Source organism: Astatotilapia calliptera, chromosome 12, assembly GCF_900246225.1.
Source record: "Astatotilapia calliptera chromosome 12, fAstCal1.2, whole genome shotgun sequence".
NCBI classification, from domain to species: Eukaryota; Metazoa; Chordata; class Actinopteri; order Cichliformes; family Cichlidae; genus Astatotilapia; species Astatotilapia calliptera.
In genome coordinates, this window is record NC_039313.1 from 13366025 (window position 1) to 13385321 (window position 19297).

The 19297-nt window shown below is 40.6% G+C and overlaps 1 protein-coding gene across 1 annotated transcript in view; it reads right to left on the bottom strand.

The window, feature by feature from the left end:
• Window positions 1-19297, bottom strand: part of ipo11 (importin 11) — a 135600-nt gene that overhangs the window by 112510 nt on the left and 3793 nt on the right. Inside the window, exons 2-5 of the mRNA XM_026188417.1 lie at window positions 15701-15850; window positions 8611-8711; window positions 1527-1599; window positions 83-286 (exon numbers count right to left, since the gene is read on the bottom strand). Coding sequence (XP_026044202.1) covers window positions 83-286; window positions 1527-1599; window positions 8611-8711; window positions 15701-15838 — 516 coding nt within the window. The 5' untranslated portion in view covers window positions 15839-15850. The remainder of the gene's footprint in view (window positions 1-82; window positions 287-1526; window positions 1600-8610; window positions 8712-15700; window positions 15851-19297) is intronic.

Sequence of the window (19297 nt, forward strand, 5' to 3'; positions counted from 1 at the left end):
TAAGAATAAGAAGCAATGGAGAACAAAAAGGTTGTAATAGAATTTTGTATCAACACTGGACCAGCTAATATTGTGGACTTACATCCTGAAAAAGCCGCCTGTCCTGCGCCAGTCGTTTGGATGCTAGAGTTTTGGTGACATGATAGAAGGTTAACAGCGCTCTGTGCTGCTGCAGGCCATCCTGACCCTTCACAGACTCGAGCAGAATGGGGATGAGCTCTGGCCATTGCCTGGGGCAGTCCAGACGGGCCACCTTGGCTATCAGTACTGCGATCTGGGTTGCTATCTGTTGAGAAAAAGAAAAAAAAAAAAATACATGCAGGAAAGAGAAGTTGACCAGGGGCAAAGCATAAACACAGCAGAAGGTGGAGCAAACTTGATGGGAATTTTATTACGTAGTTCTCTTTTAAAAATAAGTAGCTCGAACAAATAGGACACAGAATATCAAACTTTTTACAGTCAACACAGTGTACATAGTACATGCATCTGGTGACAGATAGGGAATCAGTTGCATGGATTAAGTTGATTTTTAAAATAGAGTGCTTGTGCCTGAGCTATATCTGCAATGTGCATCACATGATCTGGTAACAGCTTCACTTCTCATATTTTTTTTTTTTAAATTGGCTTTCCACTGAGCCCAACAGCTGAGCAAATATCGCTCAAGTCTACTCATTACTCCAACACAAACTGCCGGTAAGACACTCAATACTTCGAGATTAATTTCAAGCTCAAAATGAAAAAGACACTTTATACCTCAAGACTTAATGGACATTTTATGATAAAAATCAAAACTCTTTATATTATTTGAACACACTCCAAATAGCTTTTTTTTTTTTTTTTTTTTTTTTTTTTTTAAATGTGAAAACCTTGCGTGAGTTTTTGTTCTTATGGTTGTATAAAAGATTTATCTCAGAACGTCTTGCAGTACACAGTTCAGTATTTAAACTTGCATCCTCACAAGCATCAGTAAGTCAATTTGTACACAAGTTACACTCACTCTCTCATGCACAAGCATAAAGCACCCTCATGAAATTTGGACTCCACGAGAGGCTGTGACTAGAGAGACATATGGTGTCCAAATCGTATTCATTGCTTGCCATATGGACCCGATCAGTCCTGATGTTCGAGAGCTGTCCCACAGGGACATACAACCTGTAGAAACCAAGATGGATGGCCATCATTTAGGGCCAAGTTCCACGTACCCCCTGGGACAGATGTATTACGCTGCTTGACTCCTGAATTATTTGTTTGTTGTAACCTTCCCCACACAGCCCCCCAAAAAAATGTCTATCAAGAATCTTCAAATTAAGTCCCAGTATGCAAAATTAGCAGCTTTCATCACTTTCAAATCTCATTCTATGGAGTCGCATTGTGACAGCCTAAAAAATCTTAATGCTGTCAGTCAGATCCTTTGTAACTTATCTGGTTTTAATAAAAGCACTTCAATCAAAATCAGTGTTTTATTCATCAGTATACAATGATCAAACATGTTTATTTCCCTCTCCCTCTTTATTTTCCCTGCTCACCTGATTGACAGGCTCGTTGAAGTTTGTGATTAGACCAGCACGCAATGACGTCTTCTCCTCTTCTGATAATGCACTGCGAACAAACCAATCAAAAAGCTGTTCAGAGGAAGTAGAGAGGTCGAAAGAGATGAAACAATAAAGCTGACAAAAAGACAAAGGCAGCACTTAATATAGAAAAACAGACACATTTGAAAGCGTCTATAGATAAATGAGTACAGTATTTCAGTATTACTTTAAAACAATCTTGCCCCACAGTAATTTTGCTTTCACAGTACTGCGCAAAAACCTTAAACCACCTTTCATTTCTTACTTCCAAGCAGCCAGACGTTCTTGCACATGAACAGTATCTGATGGTCATGTTCTTAAGAATCATGCAGTACCATATGGAAAGCATCAGATTGGCAACACCTTCATTTTTCAACATGACAATGATCCCAAACACCCTGCCAATGTAGTAAAAACATTCCTGGATATAGGGGTATGTCACCAGGGTGCAGAGGAGGCTACCCCCGTCCCCCCCGCCCGTCCCCTTCTGGGTGCCTCTGCCTCAATTTTATCCCACAACTTAGACATTCACATTACTCACACTCTCATTACACATACATATAGGATCTTGGGGGTGGGCACGATACACGGAATCCAAAGTACCATCAGGGTGTACACCCCACCCCTGGCGTCGTTGCCCACCTCTCAATTTTAAATACACGTAGACATTGAGGGCTAGCAGGAGGGACTGCGCTTACCTGCTGCTCTCTGGCAGGTAGCTCCATGCCTTCCTGGGTTTTAAATGCACCTTAGAACACACATGCATCAACACTACAATGAGCGGGTGGAGGGAGGTTTGGAGTCTTCTCTCACCCCCATTCTCTGCGACCTGCTGGAGCGGGGGGGCTAGGAGGAGGAGTTGGCCGTCCGACTGCGGTCTGCAGTGTGGGGCCTCCCTGCTGCTGCGGAGTCAGGGCGGTCTGCCTCCCCCCACCGCAGGGAAAAGGGTAACACCACCTGGGTCTGGGTGCAGTTCCCCCCTCCAGGGGCAAGGGTACCTAGACCCGGTTTGTAGAGTACACTTGGGGAGTGTGATCGTGTGTACAGCGTAGAGCGGGGCGATATGAGATTTTTTCATATCACGATATGTTTTTTCATTTCAGGCGATAACGATATCTATCACGATATAAGCCAAATAACTATATTTGTAAGATTTAAATGTGCCGTTGCTCACAAGTAAAATGTGAAATAATCAGCAGCTTGTTTTTATTTAAATATTTATTTCCCATAATAAGTTCAACAGGGTAGATGTACTTAAGGAACATGAGACTTTTTCAGATAAATAAAGGCAAATATTGCAAACTACACAAAAGGCAGCCGCTAAAGCGTTTAAGTTTCAAAACAGAACAAACGAAACAGACTAAATTGTCAATTCCACTTAGAAACAAAATATTAATTCTAAAAATAAATCTTAGTTTGTTTTACAGAAGAACAGACAAAACTGACTAACTTTTGTCAATATCAAATAAACTGAGAACTAAAAGGAAATTCTCAATCTCTCCTTGTTGTATAGCTGAGCTTTTCAAACAGTTTTAACAGTTACTTTAGTCTGACAAAAGCCGAATGACGAATTAGCGCTTCCAGTCAGAGACTGAGGCTACGTCCACACGTACACGGGTATTTTTGAAAACGGAGATTTTCCGTTTTCGTTTTAAAAAATAATCCCGTCCACACATAAAGGCAGAAATGAAGGAAAACGCTGCTATGAACATGCCAAAGCAGCAGGTGGCGCTAGATTCCTAACCGTGCAGAAATGTTGGCCAATCAGAAGTCTAGAAGCCTCGGTGGGAAAAAGTAAACAAAGCTGGGGCATAGAAGCAGAACCGAGTCGTATGTGTGGAGGGACAGTAACTGTGTGTATATGTAACACTGCAGTAACACTGCATTTAAACACTGCAGAGAGTAGAATTAACAGTATTGTAGAAATTCATTTCACCGAAACAATAACATGGCGCACAGTGTGACGCATGCACCAGTTTATTGTATTTCCAGACTCGCTTTCGGCACAATTTACAGTGCACGCTACTCTGTTTTTGTCAGACTTGAAATAGCCGAAATACCTTCACACTACGGAACTTCTATGGCTCTTCCGTTCGACAATCTCTCCGGCATTGGAACCATCATCTGTTTTCTCTTCGGTCACGCTCGGTTGATTTTTCTAGTCAGCACACTCATTTCCTCCATTATGCGCTGGCTCCATTACCCGCTGGCTGCTTCCCAAACAAACACACGTGTGGCTTGGCACTTGTGCTGTACGTAACATGTCACGCGACGTGACGCTGCGGCTGTGATTGGTTCGGCTCTGCGCTACTTAATTTGGATTGGCTGACCTTTTTTTTTTTTTTTTTTGAGGACAAGAGCGGCGAGGTCTATCGCGATAGCTTAATTTCTCTATCGAGTAAAAGTTATATCGCGATACATATCGTTATCGTTCTATCGCCCAGCTCTAGTACAGCGTCTCTTTATGTCTGTCTCCACGTTGGTTGAGTGTGGAGTAAGTGCATATGAGAGCATGAGGGTGGGAATGGATGTTTGTATATGTGTGTGCCTGTATGTCTGTGTCTATATGTCAGGTTGGGTGTCAGGCGCCACCTCTCTGGGGACATCTCAGGCCCTCCAAGGTTTGGAGGCCTATCTCCACCCACCACCACTTCCCCTGCCAGTGGCGGACTCCCTCAGACATCGGTGCGTTGATGGTTCTTTGTGTCCGGGGATGGGCGTCCAGGTACACACCGGCTCACTCCTTGGCGGCCGCTTATCGGGGCCTGGAGCCTGGGGCTCGCTCGGGCCACTTCGGAGGTGGGGTGCCCCCGGCCTCTCGGCCTGGGGCTCGGTCACTCAGGCACGGCTGGCTGCCGGCAGAGCTCACGGGCGCGTCACTGCAACTCCCCCTGGCTTGTGCTCCGCGGCTGCTGAGTGAGCCCTCATCTGGGACTCTCCTCAGCTCTTTCTGGGACAGTGGCGCGGCTGCCCCTCTGTTGGTCTTCCTTGGTCTCTTGTGTTCTGGGGGTCTCTGGATGTCTGGAGTCTTGATCTCCTCCATACCTGCTTCATGCCCTGGAGGACGGGGCTGTGCCCCCCCCCCCCAACACCCTCTAGCAGATCATTACATGAAGGAACCTTTTAAAAAAAACAAGCGCGTCCATGCTCACAGGTGTACACACGGGTGATCACACCCACAAACTACACCCTTTTTGGCTCCTACTTCAAAGCACACTGTGTTCTGTTGATCTTATGTGCTGCACAATAATGTTTAATATTTAGTATTTACTGTCATATTCCCATATATCATTGTGATGTTGTTTATTCTATTACTCTTGTTCTCTTCTGCTTGTTTTCTTTTTTCTTTCTCAGCAGGTGATCGATATATGCATTTTTTTTCCTGCCCATTCTGTTGGTTTTTGTCTTTTGCCCTTCTCCCCCGTCCCTCTTCTCAGCTGTTTCTCTTTCCCTCTTTCTTTCTCCCCTTCTTTCCCCCAGTCAAGTCTGTCCCGTATTCAGTAAGTGAAAATAAAATAAACAATAAAAGGTGAATCAAATGGACCATTACGGCAAGGCTGGGATGGTCAATTTGGTAAAGTAAATCCGTTGGGCATCTTTCTTTGCCTTTAGACAACAATTCTGATGGCAAAAGAGCCAAACGGGACAGGCAGAAAGGAAAAAAAAAATAATAATAATAATAATAATAATAATAAGTCACTGACTGGCATCCCCAGAGCCCGGACCTCAACATTATTTAAGCAGTGTGGGATCATCTTGATAGTAAATGAAACTAAAGGCAACCAAGATCCAAAGAAGAGCTTTGAATGTCCTTTAAGAAGCTTGAAAACTATTCGTTAAAACTACTTGAAGATGTCATAAGAAAGCTTGCATAAGAGGAGAGACTGTGATGAAGAAGGTGGTCATCTCAAATACTGACCTTCCATACTGTACTTCCATGTATATTTGAACCTTTCAATAAATCACTGCAGATGAAGAAATGAGGAGTGGCTCAAGACTTTTGCATACTACTGCACATTAATTGTAGACCTAATATAGATAAACTGTTACTTTTTTGCACAATGTCTTTATTCATGTACCTCATGTTGCAGATTTATTTAATTCATTTTGATCTTAGACACAGTAATCAGACTGTAGTGTGCAGGAATATTCATTCAAATTATCCACAATAAAACAGGACCAAGTGTTAAACCCAGAATTTTCTAGCTGAAGGCAAGAATGCCAACTACTGAGCCACCATGTCGCATTACGAGGAGCGAGTGCCAGCCGCCCTGGCATTGTTGAATGCAGCACATATCCTAAGAGACCCCTATTATCTCAATTTGGATTCTAGACGTGTAAATCACAGACTTTAATATTATGGCAATAATGAATATGACAAAATAGCCAACTTGGTAAGGGATTTATTAAAATCAATTAAATGTGCTACATTATTAAGTGAAGATCCTGTGAAATGCATTAATTAATTAGTAAACTTTGAATAAACCTGCTGTCCTCCAAACCAGATATACTTTGGAGGTCGCAAAATAGTCACAATTTGTGTGAATATGCAAGAAAATATGTTGTTTTATGATGAGTTACCCTGTTCTAATTCAGCTGCTGCTGAAGTTAGGCACATTGAAAGCATCTGATTTGAAGAACCGTGAGGAGTGACTCATGCTGTAACCCGTGGCAGAAAGAGAAGCGAGATGGGTGGAAGTCAAATTACTTGCAGGGAGATTGCAAATTAGTAATACAAGATTTGCTACACACACATATTTTGGGAATACGGGGGTGAGGCAAGCTTTAAAGAAATACAGGATGAAAGATTAAAAGATATATTAACGTAAGCAAGTATGCTCCTGAGCCCCATTTTGTCCTTGTAAGTCTGCAAGGAGCTAGAAAATCTGATGATTTGAGGGTGGAAAATATCAACCAAGTGAGAGACACAAAAAGATTTAACACAATGCACAGACTGAAAATTTCCTGAAAGAGAAACACTCAACTCCAAATTTTATTAGGTTGTTCTGGCTATTATGTGGGTGTTTCCAGCCACATAATATGTTGCAGGGAGATGTATTTTCAAAAATGCATTTGAATAAATGCAGAACAAGAAGCAGATTTGGTGTAAAAACCTCTCTAAGAACTGCAGGTTGCTCAAGTGAGTCACTCCCTCAGCAACAGTGGAGAATATAGGCCAGCTTTCTATTGTTTTACAAGCAAATTACTTAAATCCTACTTTAACAATATTTATTCATTCATTTGCCAAACTAGGGCACACTATAGTACAACTCCATAAAATTAACTCATCATAACAATTCAGCTAAATCAACCGAATTCCAACTAAAAATGTAAATCACCCGGTTCTGCATAAATGTCCTTTTCGTTTGTACAATGTTGGTTCTGGTTGCATCGAGGTCAGCGGTTTTCCCAAAGCTGACAGTACACCAGGGATGGCATAAATGTAACAAATAGATTTATCAGTTTAACATTAGGTTAAGTAAGAATTCTTCAGCTTTAAGTTTTTATGTTGTAATTTGAAGTCACTGGAACATCTGTTGATCAGAGCGGGAAACTAAACAGGTAAATTACTGTATTATCCATTAATGTCATATTTTTAACTGTATTCATCTCTGTAGTTTTAATATTTGATTATTATTTGATTGTAAAGCTGCTTTACCTTTTACATTTGTACCATCTTAATTTAGGCTTTTTCATTAAGTCCATTAAAAAGGAAGTTGACCTTTTTCATAGGAGAATTTCTGGGCTTGTCACAGCAGCAGCACATGTGTTACATTAACACTGATGACGGCACTATTAGCTCCAAGTGGCACAGTCGTGCTAAAATGAGCCAGGACACAGAGCCGAGTTGGTGCGGCCTGTAATGGTATCTAGTAACACCATTTTGGATGGAAATGGGCATTAGCTTTTTTAACAATGACTTGTTAAAACTATTTATCATCATCTACTACTCTACCCAGTACTGTAACTAAAAGTCCCTTCAGAAAGTGAGACAAAAATCCAAGGCTTGCTGTTCAATAATTGCTTATTTAAAGGACTGACGCAAAAATGTGGCTTTGCTAATGACTTAGAAACAATAACTATTGTAAATGTACCTGGAGAAAGTATTTCAAAACCTCAAGTTAACTAAATCTGGCAACACACTCACAGATTAATTTTTTTTTTAAACAATTTTTAAATTAATTCAGTTAAAGTCTATTACTGTAAGCTGCTGTAACAAAAATGTTATGTCATGTTGCCTACACTTCATACACTGACACCACATGAACTGTGCTGAGTCACACACTATCCAACCTCTGGGTAAATGGCATTGTCCAAAAGTAATCGCATCAATAATCCACGGACCACAGCACTCCAAGTAAAATTTAGTTTACAGAACTACTGACAAGAGTGACTCAACTTTGGTAAGAGCAGAAAACTTACCAAACTTACAACAACAACAGAAATGAACTGCAACAATGCGAAGCAGTCAAAGAGTGGCCACAAGTGCTTAGGCAGAACCGATTACCTCCAACCAGCTCCTCTCCTGTGAGTTTAACAGCAAACGTCCATTCAAACCTTACAAAAGCCAGCTAGTCAGGTACCCGAAGAAAATTTGTAGGTTTTGACTACTAAAATCCGATCTTACACCAGACAAAAGAGACACAAAAGAATAAACCGAGCATAAAATCAAATCACAATGATATGAATAATCAGGACAGAAGGTAAAAAAGGGGGAAATGGCAGCTGTGAGAAGTGATGGAGAGAGAAATGCAGATGTAAGCTAAAACTAGTGAAGGAAAGACAATGGGAAAATGGAGGACATGGAGGCTGTGACAAAACAGAAAATTGCAACTGCAAATATGAAACAAAAAGATTTGAAAATAAAGCCTCAAAATCAGGCAAAGAGATTAAGACCGATGAATAGACATGCTTCAGGAGTGGAAGAGACAAGAAAGGAAACGATGAGCTGCAGGAGAGAAAAGAAAAGGTCTAAAATGGAAAGGCAGAATAGAGAGGCTGATTAGCAGCAGAGAACGTGACACAAGCAAGCACTTACTGAGGTGCAACTCTCCTCCAGTATCTGTCGATGCCATTTTTGAAGTACAGAACCGCAAGCCACCTGACATTCACATCCAGCATGTGGTTATTGAAGATATTCTGTGGGAAAGAAACATAATCAGCTCAGCTCACAGTGCCTTGTTAGCTCAAATGAGTAGGACTACACAGTACTCTGATGGCTACAAGCCCTTTAAGATACAGCACCGTTAAAATCCAGGTCACACTGACTTTATGTTACAATATGTCTCAAGTGACCAAACTAATGCAGCTTTACTTATCATAAATGCCAAAATCACTGAGATTTAAAACGTAACCACAGAAAATACTGCTGTGTAAAGTCATTCTTCCTTACACGGCAAAGGCAGAGGCTCCATAAAGAGAGAACAGTAACATCAAAGATTGGAAACTTAGTCCTTTCAAGTTTGGGAGATAAAATGACAACGTGATTTTTCAAAAAGCATAACTTTTACTTTTGCTTTAATGCAAACCTAAAATATCCATCTGTTTTTTTTATTTAACTATGCAAGTTAAGAAAGAAACAAAATCCTCATCAGATTCCTCTCTGAAACAGTAATTCAGCTGCTTTGGTTCCCTTGCTCTTTATTTACTGACACCTTCTGTACCATCTCTGAGGTGAGAGATTAAGAGACCGCTATCATACTAAATGAGATGAGACAGCGCGCACACAGCACACCATGGCGTAATTGCCAGGGACCGTGGTATCAGGAACATCTCGTGAAAATTTAAATCATCTGTGACTCCAGAGATAACACTGAACTCAAAGCTAAGGATGACCCAAGATGGGATTTTTGAGATGGGGTCTAGCAATATGACCCCACCCCCCAATTCCACAAAACATCAAAGCACACACGCTTTTAAAGTGAGTTAAAGAAAAAGTTTGTGGTGATTTTCAGTATTACAAATGTAATAATAAATCACCTTGCGATTGTATGTCCCCACCAATTATGCTACAGTTTGTACCTATGTCTAAAAGTTCACACGGGGGGAAAAAAATGTGTTTTACATTTTTGCAATGTAAGGTCAAAGTTAACATCTTGGCCATCCTACACTTGCAAATATGATGGGCCATTAAAGGAGAGAAACAAATGTCACATTCTGATGTGCATTCTCCTCCATTAATCTGAGGCCATCTGAATGCATCAGTTTCATGAGCAACATTTATTTCCTTTCCATAAAAGTTACAATCTTATTTGGCTGGCTCTGCTAGCATTCACTTATCACTTTTAAAATGGCACAAGTCTGAACTGCATCCAGGAAGAGACAGGCTCACAGAACTGTCTCACACATCGTTAGTTGCTCAGCTCACTCAGTCAGGCTTGTTGGAGAATGCCCTGAACAGCAATAATGTTAGGTGGGAATTTAAAACAAACAAACTAAAATAAAAAATAAAAAAAAAACCTCCATGTAGGAGGAACTTTCACTTTGTGCCTCGCCATCTCTCTATGTCCTAACTAACCTCAGGGAAATCTCGTAGTTGGTCCTATACATATGAGATATGCAAAAAACCAGCTTGTTATTATTTTACAAAAACTACCAGGGTCAACTATTACTATTAGCCTCCCTGTTACTAATAGACAATTGTGTATTGTGTATCCTTTTTTTCTGGGTAACAGCCCGCTGTGACTTGTTGTAGCTTTAAACAAGTCTCACACGTTTCCTGCAAGGTTGCAAACCTTTCTTTGTCCATTTCTGTGCAGGATCGTCTTCTTTGACACTTTGCTAGTCATCCACTAATGTCTTGGCACTTGTTCTGGGGTCTTTAGACACAGCTTTCACTAGTTTTCTTTCTAGAGTCCTTCAAATCTTTTGCTTCCTTCCTCTGCCAGGTTTGTTCTATACTGTGTGGCTCTCTCTTCAATTTTTCAATACTTATACACTATACGCTCTGATAACTTTGTATATCCATCTTCTTATATGTAAGCACCAACAACTCTATTTCTCAAGTCTGATTTAATCTGATTTCTTTTGTTTTTAGTATCATATTTTTTCCTCAAGTTTTTATACTGTTTTTTAAGATAACCTTCAGTTTTAACTTGATTTTACAAGCTTCAAGCATTAAAACATCAGTTCACAGCAGTGCTTTGTGCTCAATAAAAAAAGTTTAGTTTTCCAGAGAGCTGATAATATTGCCACTGGTAATATTTAATTTTTCTTAAATAATTCTGTTAATGTGTGTAAATACAAGTATTCTATGCTTTCTAAAGAAAACTAGTATTTCTAGAAATGCTTCCCTTGTTTTGTTGAAAAAGCATTTGGGAAAAACCAAAAAACTTCAGAACTGCCTAAATTCTTTGTGGCACAGCTTCAACAACATGACCCCATTCCTCAGACACAATAGTATCACACAGTTGCACCAGATTTGTTGGCTGTACATCAATGTGACTCTCCCATTTCACCACACCCAACAGGTGCTATGTTGGATTACGATCTCAAGACTTTGAAGGCCTCTGAAGTACAGTGCTATATCAAAAGAAATCTTTGGATCTTTGTGAATTTGAGTGCATTACTCCTACTGGAAGCAGCAATCAGAAAATGAGAACGAAAACAGCCTTTACACAAAAAAGTGTGGTCAAAAAGAGATGGAGATGGGCAACCACGTTACTCAGGTAGGCTCGGGTGTTTAAACAATGCTCAATTGGTACTAAGGGGCCCAAAGTATGGGGCAACCTTTTATTGTCAATTTTGGTGATGTCATGTGAACTGTAGGTTCCTATTCTTAGCTGGCAAGTGTGTCACCTTCATATTGGGTGTTCAGATACTCTTCTGCATACCTTGATTGTAACAAGTGGAGCTATTGTGGTCTTCCTATTAGCTTGAAGCAGTGAAGCCATCTCCCCTGACCTCTGGCAGCAACAACGCATTTTTGTCCAGAGAGCGGCTGTTCAGTGGATATTACAAAGTTTCTGAAATATTAGGCTGTCTAGCACCAACAACCATGCCAAGCTAAGTCACTTGAAATCACATTTTTTCCCGTTTTGACATTGAGTTTGAACTTCAGCAGGTCATCTTGGTCATGTCTACATGCCTAATTGCGCTGACTTGCTGTAATATAATTTGCTGATTAGGTATCTACATTAGTTGCATCAGTTTAAGTGCTGTACCGGTAAATCTAAAAGTTATTTTCCTGAGCTAACTGGTTACTAAAGAGATGGAAGATCCAGCAACACCTGTAGTATACACAGTGTTGGGGAGTAACGGAATACATGTACCGCCATTACGTATTTAAAATACAAAATATGAGTAACAGTATTCCATTACAGTTACCGTTTAAAAAGGTGGTATTCAGAATACAGTTACTTTGTTGAATTAAAAGGATTACATGGCGGTCTTTTCCTGTTTCCTATGTTAGGCTGTCCCCTCTCTATTTTTGGTAATTCTACGCCGGCGGAAACCCAAACAAAACACATATTAAGAGGCTCTAATGCCTGTGTCTCAATCTCGCGGCCCATGTTACCCCCACTTGCGGCCCGCATAATTAAAAATTATTGTACAAAAAGTGATTTAATATGAAAGCAATAGGCAGAGTGTTACAGGCATAGCCCTAAAGAATGTAGCCTCATGGGCAGTATAGCCCAGTTCTAAGTAAGTTCTTAAGACTCGACTGTACTCTGTGTTCGTGTTTTCCTCCAAAACAATAAGTTCTGGTGGAGCAGCCTTTCAACGCCTCTCTCTGTCTCTCACTAGCAAACTTGACCCAAACAACAAAGTAAGGCTAGTTTTTGGCTATGAGCCCGACACGGAGCCCGACACGGAACCCGACGTATTAGTCAGAGGTTCCTTTACTGCGGTTCGGAGCCACGGACCTGTTTTATATACGCGCGGAATAGTTTTCCGTACGAGATCGCTGCAAAAAGTGCAGCCTTACCTAATGTCAACCTACTGTTACTCATTATATATTACAATTTAAAAATCTAGTTGGTATTGGTATGGCGAGTAGGGCTGCTACGATTAGTCGACTAGTCACTATTACGTCGACTGTTAAAATCGTCGATGACTAATTTAATAGTCGACGCGTCGTTTGACGCTTTGTAAGATCCCAAAAGACGCAGGAATAAGTAGTAGGATTTAAGAGTGTAATAATGGACTGAATCAGAAGATGGCAGCACTGCATGTACAAGGATGCCAGCTGCCATTAAACCCCGAAGAAGAAGAAGTAGCTCTGTCCCAGAATTCATAGCGCAGCCCAGCTCAGTTTCCAACAATGGCGGCAGCTGGTTAGTTTTAATATTACTCTTATTAGTCAAAGGAGCTTGCAAAGAAAAGCGTCTGGACTTCTTTAAGTTGAAGACGTTTCACCTCTCATCCGAGAAGCTTCTTCAGTTCTAAGGTCAAATGGTGGAGAGTCCCAGATATAACCTAGTAGGAGTAACCCCACACAGAGGGACAAAAGGACCCCCTGATGATCCTCTAATCGCCTGAGCCAAGGTGTGAAACTGGGTGTGGGTCCCAATCAGCCAGAGTTTCGGGTGTGTTCATTGTGAAACCTGGCCCCACCTTATCATGCGAATTCCTGAGGTCAGATGGCCCAGGATGTGAGTGGGCGTTAAGGCGTCTGGGAAGGGATCTCAAAACTGGATTATAGATGGCAGAGAGTTGGTGTCGTAAACCCCCGCCTCTGTTCAAAGATGGTCGCTCACAGTGGACTCCTCTTTCAAACCATCTGTCCTCTCTGTCCAAAATGTGAACATTGGCATCCTCGAAAGAGTGTCCTTTATCCTTAAGATGCAGATGGACTGCTGAGTCTTGTCCTGTGGAGGTGGCTCTTCTGTGTTGTGCCATGCGCTTGTGAAGTGGCTGTTTGGTCTCTCCAATGTAGAGGTCTGAGCATTCCTCGCTGCACTGTACAGCATACACCACATTGTTAAGTTTGTGTTTTGGCGTTTTGTCTTTCGGGTGAACCAGTTTTTGTCTGAGTGTGTTGCTGGGTCTGAAATGCACCGGGATGTCATGCTTGGAGAAAACTGAGTTTTTCTGATACACCGACTACATAGGGGATGACAATGTTGTTGCGTCTGTCCTTCTTATCCTCCCTCGCTGGTGTCTGGTCTTCTTTTCTGTGCCTCTTTGCTGACTTTAAGAACGCCCATTTAGGATAGCCGCACGAGTGCTTCCTTTACATGTGTGTGTTCCTTCTTTTTTCCTTCAGGCTTAGAGGGAACATGTTCTGCCCGGTGGTGTAGGGTCCTAATTACTCCAAGTTTGTGTTCCAAAGGGTGATGGGAGTCAAAGAGGAGGTACTGGTCCGTGTGTGTGGGCTTCCGGTAAACTTCGATGTTGAGTTTGCCGTTCTCTTCAATGTGCACAGCGCAGTCCAGGAAAGGCAAACAGTCGTCCTTTGTGTCTTCCCAGAGCTAATGATAGTTATATAAGAGCAGATGCATGCTGGTGCAATAAGCTGTACGTCCAATGGATGCATGATCTGATTAGTCAACTAATCGCAAAAATAATCGGTGACTAGTCGACTATCAAAATAATCGTTTGTGGCAGCCCTAATGGCGAGTAGCCTTCAGTAATAGTAATAAAAATCACACAATAGTACTTTCATGTAGTTGTAAAAAGCATGATAATACATTAAGTAATCCAAAGTATTCAGAATACATTACGCTCATTGAGTAATGTAACGGAATGTTACAAAATACATTTTGGGGCATGTATTCTGTAATCTGTAATGGAATACATTTTAAAAGTAACCTTCCCAATACTGAGTATACAGAAGACCTTTATTGCTTAAGCAGCACGTTTCCGCTTGTAGCCTTCATCAGGGTCATCATCAATTTAATACTGCAGCACTGATTCAATACCTGCAGCATCATCATCCGGAGGGATCCATCCTTATGCTTCTCCAAAGAGAGAGAGCTCAGCATCTTTAGTCACATAGCACAACAGTGGTAACTACATTTACTGCCTTTAAAAAAAAAAAAAAAAAAAAACCACCCCAAAATAAAGACCGGAATAATCAGAAGCTAACAACAAATTACTTTGTGTACCTCACCTCACAAAACTGTCTTTACAAACTTACACATTACTAATTGCTGTGACTTACTAAAGGTTACTAAAGTGTGCATGGATGCATTAGCATAACTAGATAGATAATTTGCAAGATGACACCCTAAGTAGCTGTGAAAATGTTTTATTCTAATACGGTTAAAAGAGGAAGTCTAACCTAATGCATCTAATATTACGTGATGTACTGTTAGACCTCACCCATAGTACTCATTGTGCAAGAAGCATGGCTCATTCAGTAACTGTTGTAACATCAACAAATATCATCAATGTTTGAATAATAAGATCATGTCACTGTAAAACCCGGAATGTAACATATCCCGTGTCTAAGACGCAACAGGACTACGAGAGGAGACAGACAACAAAGGCTATCGTTAGTTTCACTATATTTCACATCGTGGAGAAGTAGTTTCAAAAGGAATTTTCGGAGAGACTTCCAACGTGAAAAGGAAATCGCATGCAGTGTTGTCTCACAAATCTACAGTGTATTATTGGCAAATATAAAGGAAAATAATAAACTGTTCCATGAATGTAATAATCATTCGAGCTTACCCTTGCAGAACACAACCTGAGCCAATTTATTTACAAAATGCAGAGAGAGATGAAAGTGAAATCCATCTCATTGTATTGTATTGTATGGTTTAGACAGCAAACAAAAATGTGTGAGGATCCACTGTGGATCCACAAGGGCTTTGTGGTGAAAAGACACCAAGTGGTAGGTGCCGGTCAGGGCATTGTTTACCAGCTTTGTCACCACACATGCTTTTGCATATTGACAGTTGATGTGGTTAAAAAAGAAAAAAAACTTGTTAGTTACTTTCGTGTGAAGGTGACTGGACAGACTGTTAAAACAGAAAATATCTTACTCCTCAGTGTCCTGTTCTAATGCCGAGAGAAATATTTCCATCCATCTGAAAACAAAGAAGCCCTAAAATGATACGTTTCAGCAGATAAATTAAACCCGGTGGCATCTAACTTTCAGCAAAATACCCTATTAAGATCTTTATTAGTTTTAGTGGTTTTGATGTAGACTTTATTTCTCTTCTTTGATATCATGGCCTCACCAGAAGGACTGAGTAGAAGCCTGGCTGGGTCTCCCACTGCCGGAGCTGCTCCTCCGCAGGCTTGAGCACAGCTGTGTCCTGACTGGTAGCTTGGGTTAAGGCCTGCAGCACCACTGAACTGGCACTGTCCATATCCATAGCTGGATATATCTGAAGGAAAACAAAAGGGGAGGGAGAGAAGGAAAGACAGACAGAAAGCAGAATTTATTTTTTCTGTCCGTGAAAAGTTCTGGTTGAGCTGGGAGTAAAACCTTTCAAAATTGTTTCAGTGTAGCTAAAGCTGATGCAGTCAAATTACATCTACAAAAAAAAATGTCAGTACAAGGAATTTCTGTTGCTTTGTCTGTGGCTGCATCTTTTTCCATCTTATTTTTATTATAGATCAAGCAGTGCTGAAATCACTGTCAAACTGACTGGGAAAGAAACAAACCCATCCAAATAAAGAGAAGCGCACCTAATAGAAACACTGACAGTCATCTCGGCTGTACAAAGAGCGTTTCTGTCCCAGATAGAATTCAAGAACCCCAGCTTCACACGTCCAAAGGTGTTTTTCAGTCTCAAAGGAAGTACCCGAGTCACTTTCACAGTCTGAATAATGAACTGTTGCCTAACCAGGCCTACACTGATAACATGAATCCTTCATTATGAGCTCAACCTTTCATGAAGGGATTAACAGATTTTGTTTCCCTTTTTTTAAAACACTCTCCTCAGTACAAAACAAAATGAGCCATTTACAATATGAATAAAAAAATACATTTATTAGTGTTATTCCAAATACATTACATTAAAAACATTTTTAAATAATCCTTTTAACAAACCAGTCATATTAAATTGGCACAGAATTCATTTTAAGTGCCATCCGTGAAATCATTAGTAGTATGGTGGCTGACTTTTCATGACTAGGTTAGAAAAACAGCATAGGGAACAACAAGACTGCCATCTACAGTCCAAAAGTAAATATCCTGCACCACAAAACACTGTGTGCGTCTGTAACTACATGTGCATTAAGAATGCATCAGGAGCATTGCGGCCGGTGCAATTTTCACATTACAAAGTATAATTATTGTAGTGCACAGTCCATGCATTATACATTACCATTATTAATTTTGATTATAGTAAGACTAGTACCAGTCAATTCTTAAAGACATTAATGAAGGTCGACTTTGTGAGCACAGTTATCTTGATTTAAGATAAACATTCACCTACAAATTGATAAGCGTTTCCTCACAGATAAACTTTACCTTGGTGGGCCACCCAGACATAATAAGAGTTACCAAGTATACTTTAAGTAATTCGAGCTTATTCCCCCCCTTATTTGCCTGTGTAAATGATGCTATCTGCGATCAGTGTCCAGGTTGTTATTGTGGCAATGTGGTTTCTGCTTTCTCTGAGAGTGGAAGCAGAACTGCTGCGAACTGGAGGGTCACTCCAACTGGAAACTGCAGAAAGTGACTACTGATTCAAGTGCCGCTACAGTGAGTTTACTGAGCCTGCAGACCAGAATAAGGACTGTCACCAGCTGCAGTCTAAGACGGTGGAATTCGAAGTTCATCTGCAGGATGAAAGGCTCATTCTGCAGAGCCAACTGATTATAATATTCACTTATTTTTCACAAAGCACTTGACAAATAAGATTTTCTCCTTTTATTTACAGGGAGGGGTACTTCTACACTTTCATTTCCAACTCACATTCCACTCTTGTGACTGTTGACAACGCTTTCCTGACCATCTCCATGCAAACTGAATCAGAAATGGCAAAAAAGGATTTCACTCCAAAGAATCCAATAATTCAGTCCAATAAAAATCCCTTGTTTTGACATCTGTAACTTACGTCATATTTTTATTTCTATTTTCTTTCCTTAAGTATGGCATCTTGACAGTCACCCTTCTATTAATACTATTTGCTAATTTTTGTATGTTTGTTTCACTTAAATGTTTAGATCATCAAACAAATTTAAATATTAGACACAAAAAGCAGTTTCTAAATGAAGGTGTTTATTATTACGGGGAGAGAAAAAAATCCAAACTTATATGGCCCTGTGTGAAAAACTGATTGCCCCCTAAACCTAATAATGGCTGGGCCACTCTTACCAGCAACAAGTGCAATGAGTCTTTTACAGAGAGGAATTTTGGCTCATCTCAACCCCATTGTAAGATTTTCAAGCATGAACTGCCTTTTTATTCAATATTCAAGTTGAGGTCAGAAACAGATGGCCGGATATTCTACTTAAGGATGTTTTGGTAGACAGCAGAATTCAGCAAGTCTTCCAGGTCCTGAGGCAATAAAACAGCCCCAGACCACTACACTACCAGCACCATATTTTACTTTTGGTGCGATTTTCCTTTTCTGAGAATCTGTTTCTTTTATGCCAGATGTAATGGGACAGACACCTTCCAAAAAGTTCAACATTTGTCTCATCAGTCCACAGAGAATTTTCCCAAAAGTCTTTGGGATCATCAAGATGTTTCTGGCAAAACTGAGATGAGTCTTTATGTTCCTTTTGCTCAGCAGTGGATTTTGTCTTAGAATTCTGCCATGCAAGCCATTTTTGCCCAGTCACTAGGGCTGGGCCATATCATACCGTTCACGGTAATACCAGTATAATGTTGGGCAACGACAAGGAAATGAAATATCGCGATAGAATATGGGTAAAACGCGCATGCGCAGTGCCTTTGTTTTCATACGCACATGGCGAAAAAGGCACGGCGGTGACGGAGAAAGACAAGGACGAAAGCGGATCGTTGAATGAAACGGATGAACCAGAATTGGTTTGTAAAAATGGTGCAACGACAGTGGTGTGGAACTGGTTTAGCTTTCGTCCGTCAGATACACAACAAAGCACTATTTTTGGTAGAGCATGGCAGCGGACCGTCGTTATTACCGTGTTGTTTGGTAAATACGGCACACTTAAAATCAAACCTTTGATTTTTCTGAAAATCGTGCCCCTTATAATCCCATGTGCCTTATGTATGAATTCTGGTTGCGTTTACTGACCTCGAAACGATTTTATGTCGTACACGGCGCTCGAAAATCTGTCAAATGTTTTAGTACGACTTTGCTAAGCTACGAACCCACACCGCTTGATGGATTGTCGGGGCATTACGGCTATCGTAGGCAGGAGCCTCGCGGAGTGATACGTACTGTGCTTCAACAAAATATTACCGTATTGTGTGTGTATAGCCTCTTTTTAAGTTTTGTGGATATTATAGATGGTTATGCTGAGGATATGTCGGCCAATTTCCACTGGAAATGCCTTTTGGTTAAACTGTCAGCAAGGAATTTGCACTGTTACGTTTTTATACAACTTTAATGTAAAAAAACAGCTGCTTGTTTAAGTGAAAATACATTGATGGGGTTTTTTTTGCACTAATAAAATTGTGGAGTTGTAAAGTATTTTCTCTAGTGTCAATTATATCGTCAGTTATATCGTTATCGCAAATTTTCAAATCTATATCGTGAGAAATATTTTTGGTTATATCGCCCTGCTCTACCAGTCACTTTCTTTGAATCATGAACTCTGACCTTGACTGAGACATGTGAAGCCTGCGGTTCTTTAATGTTGTTCTGGGTACTTTGTGAGCTCCTAGATGAGACGTC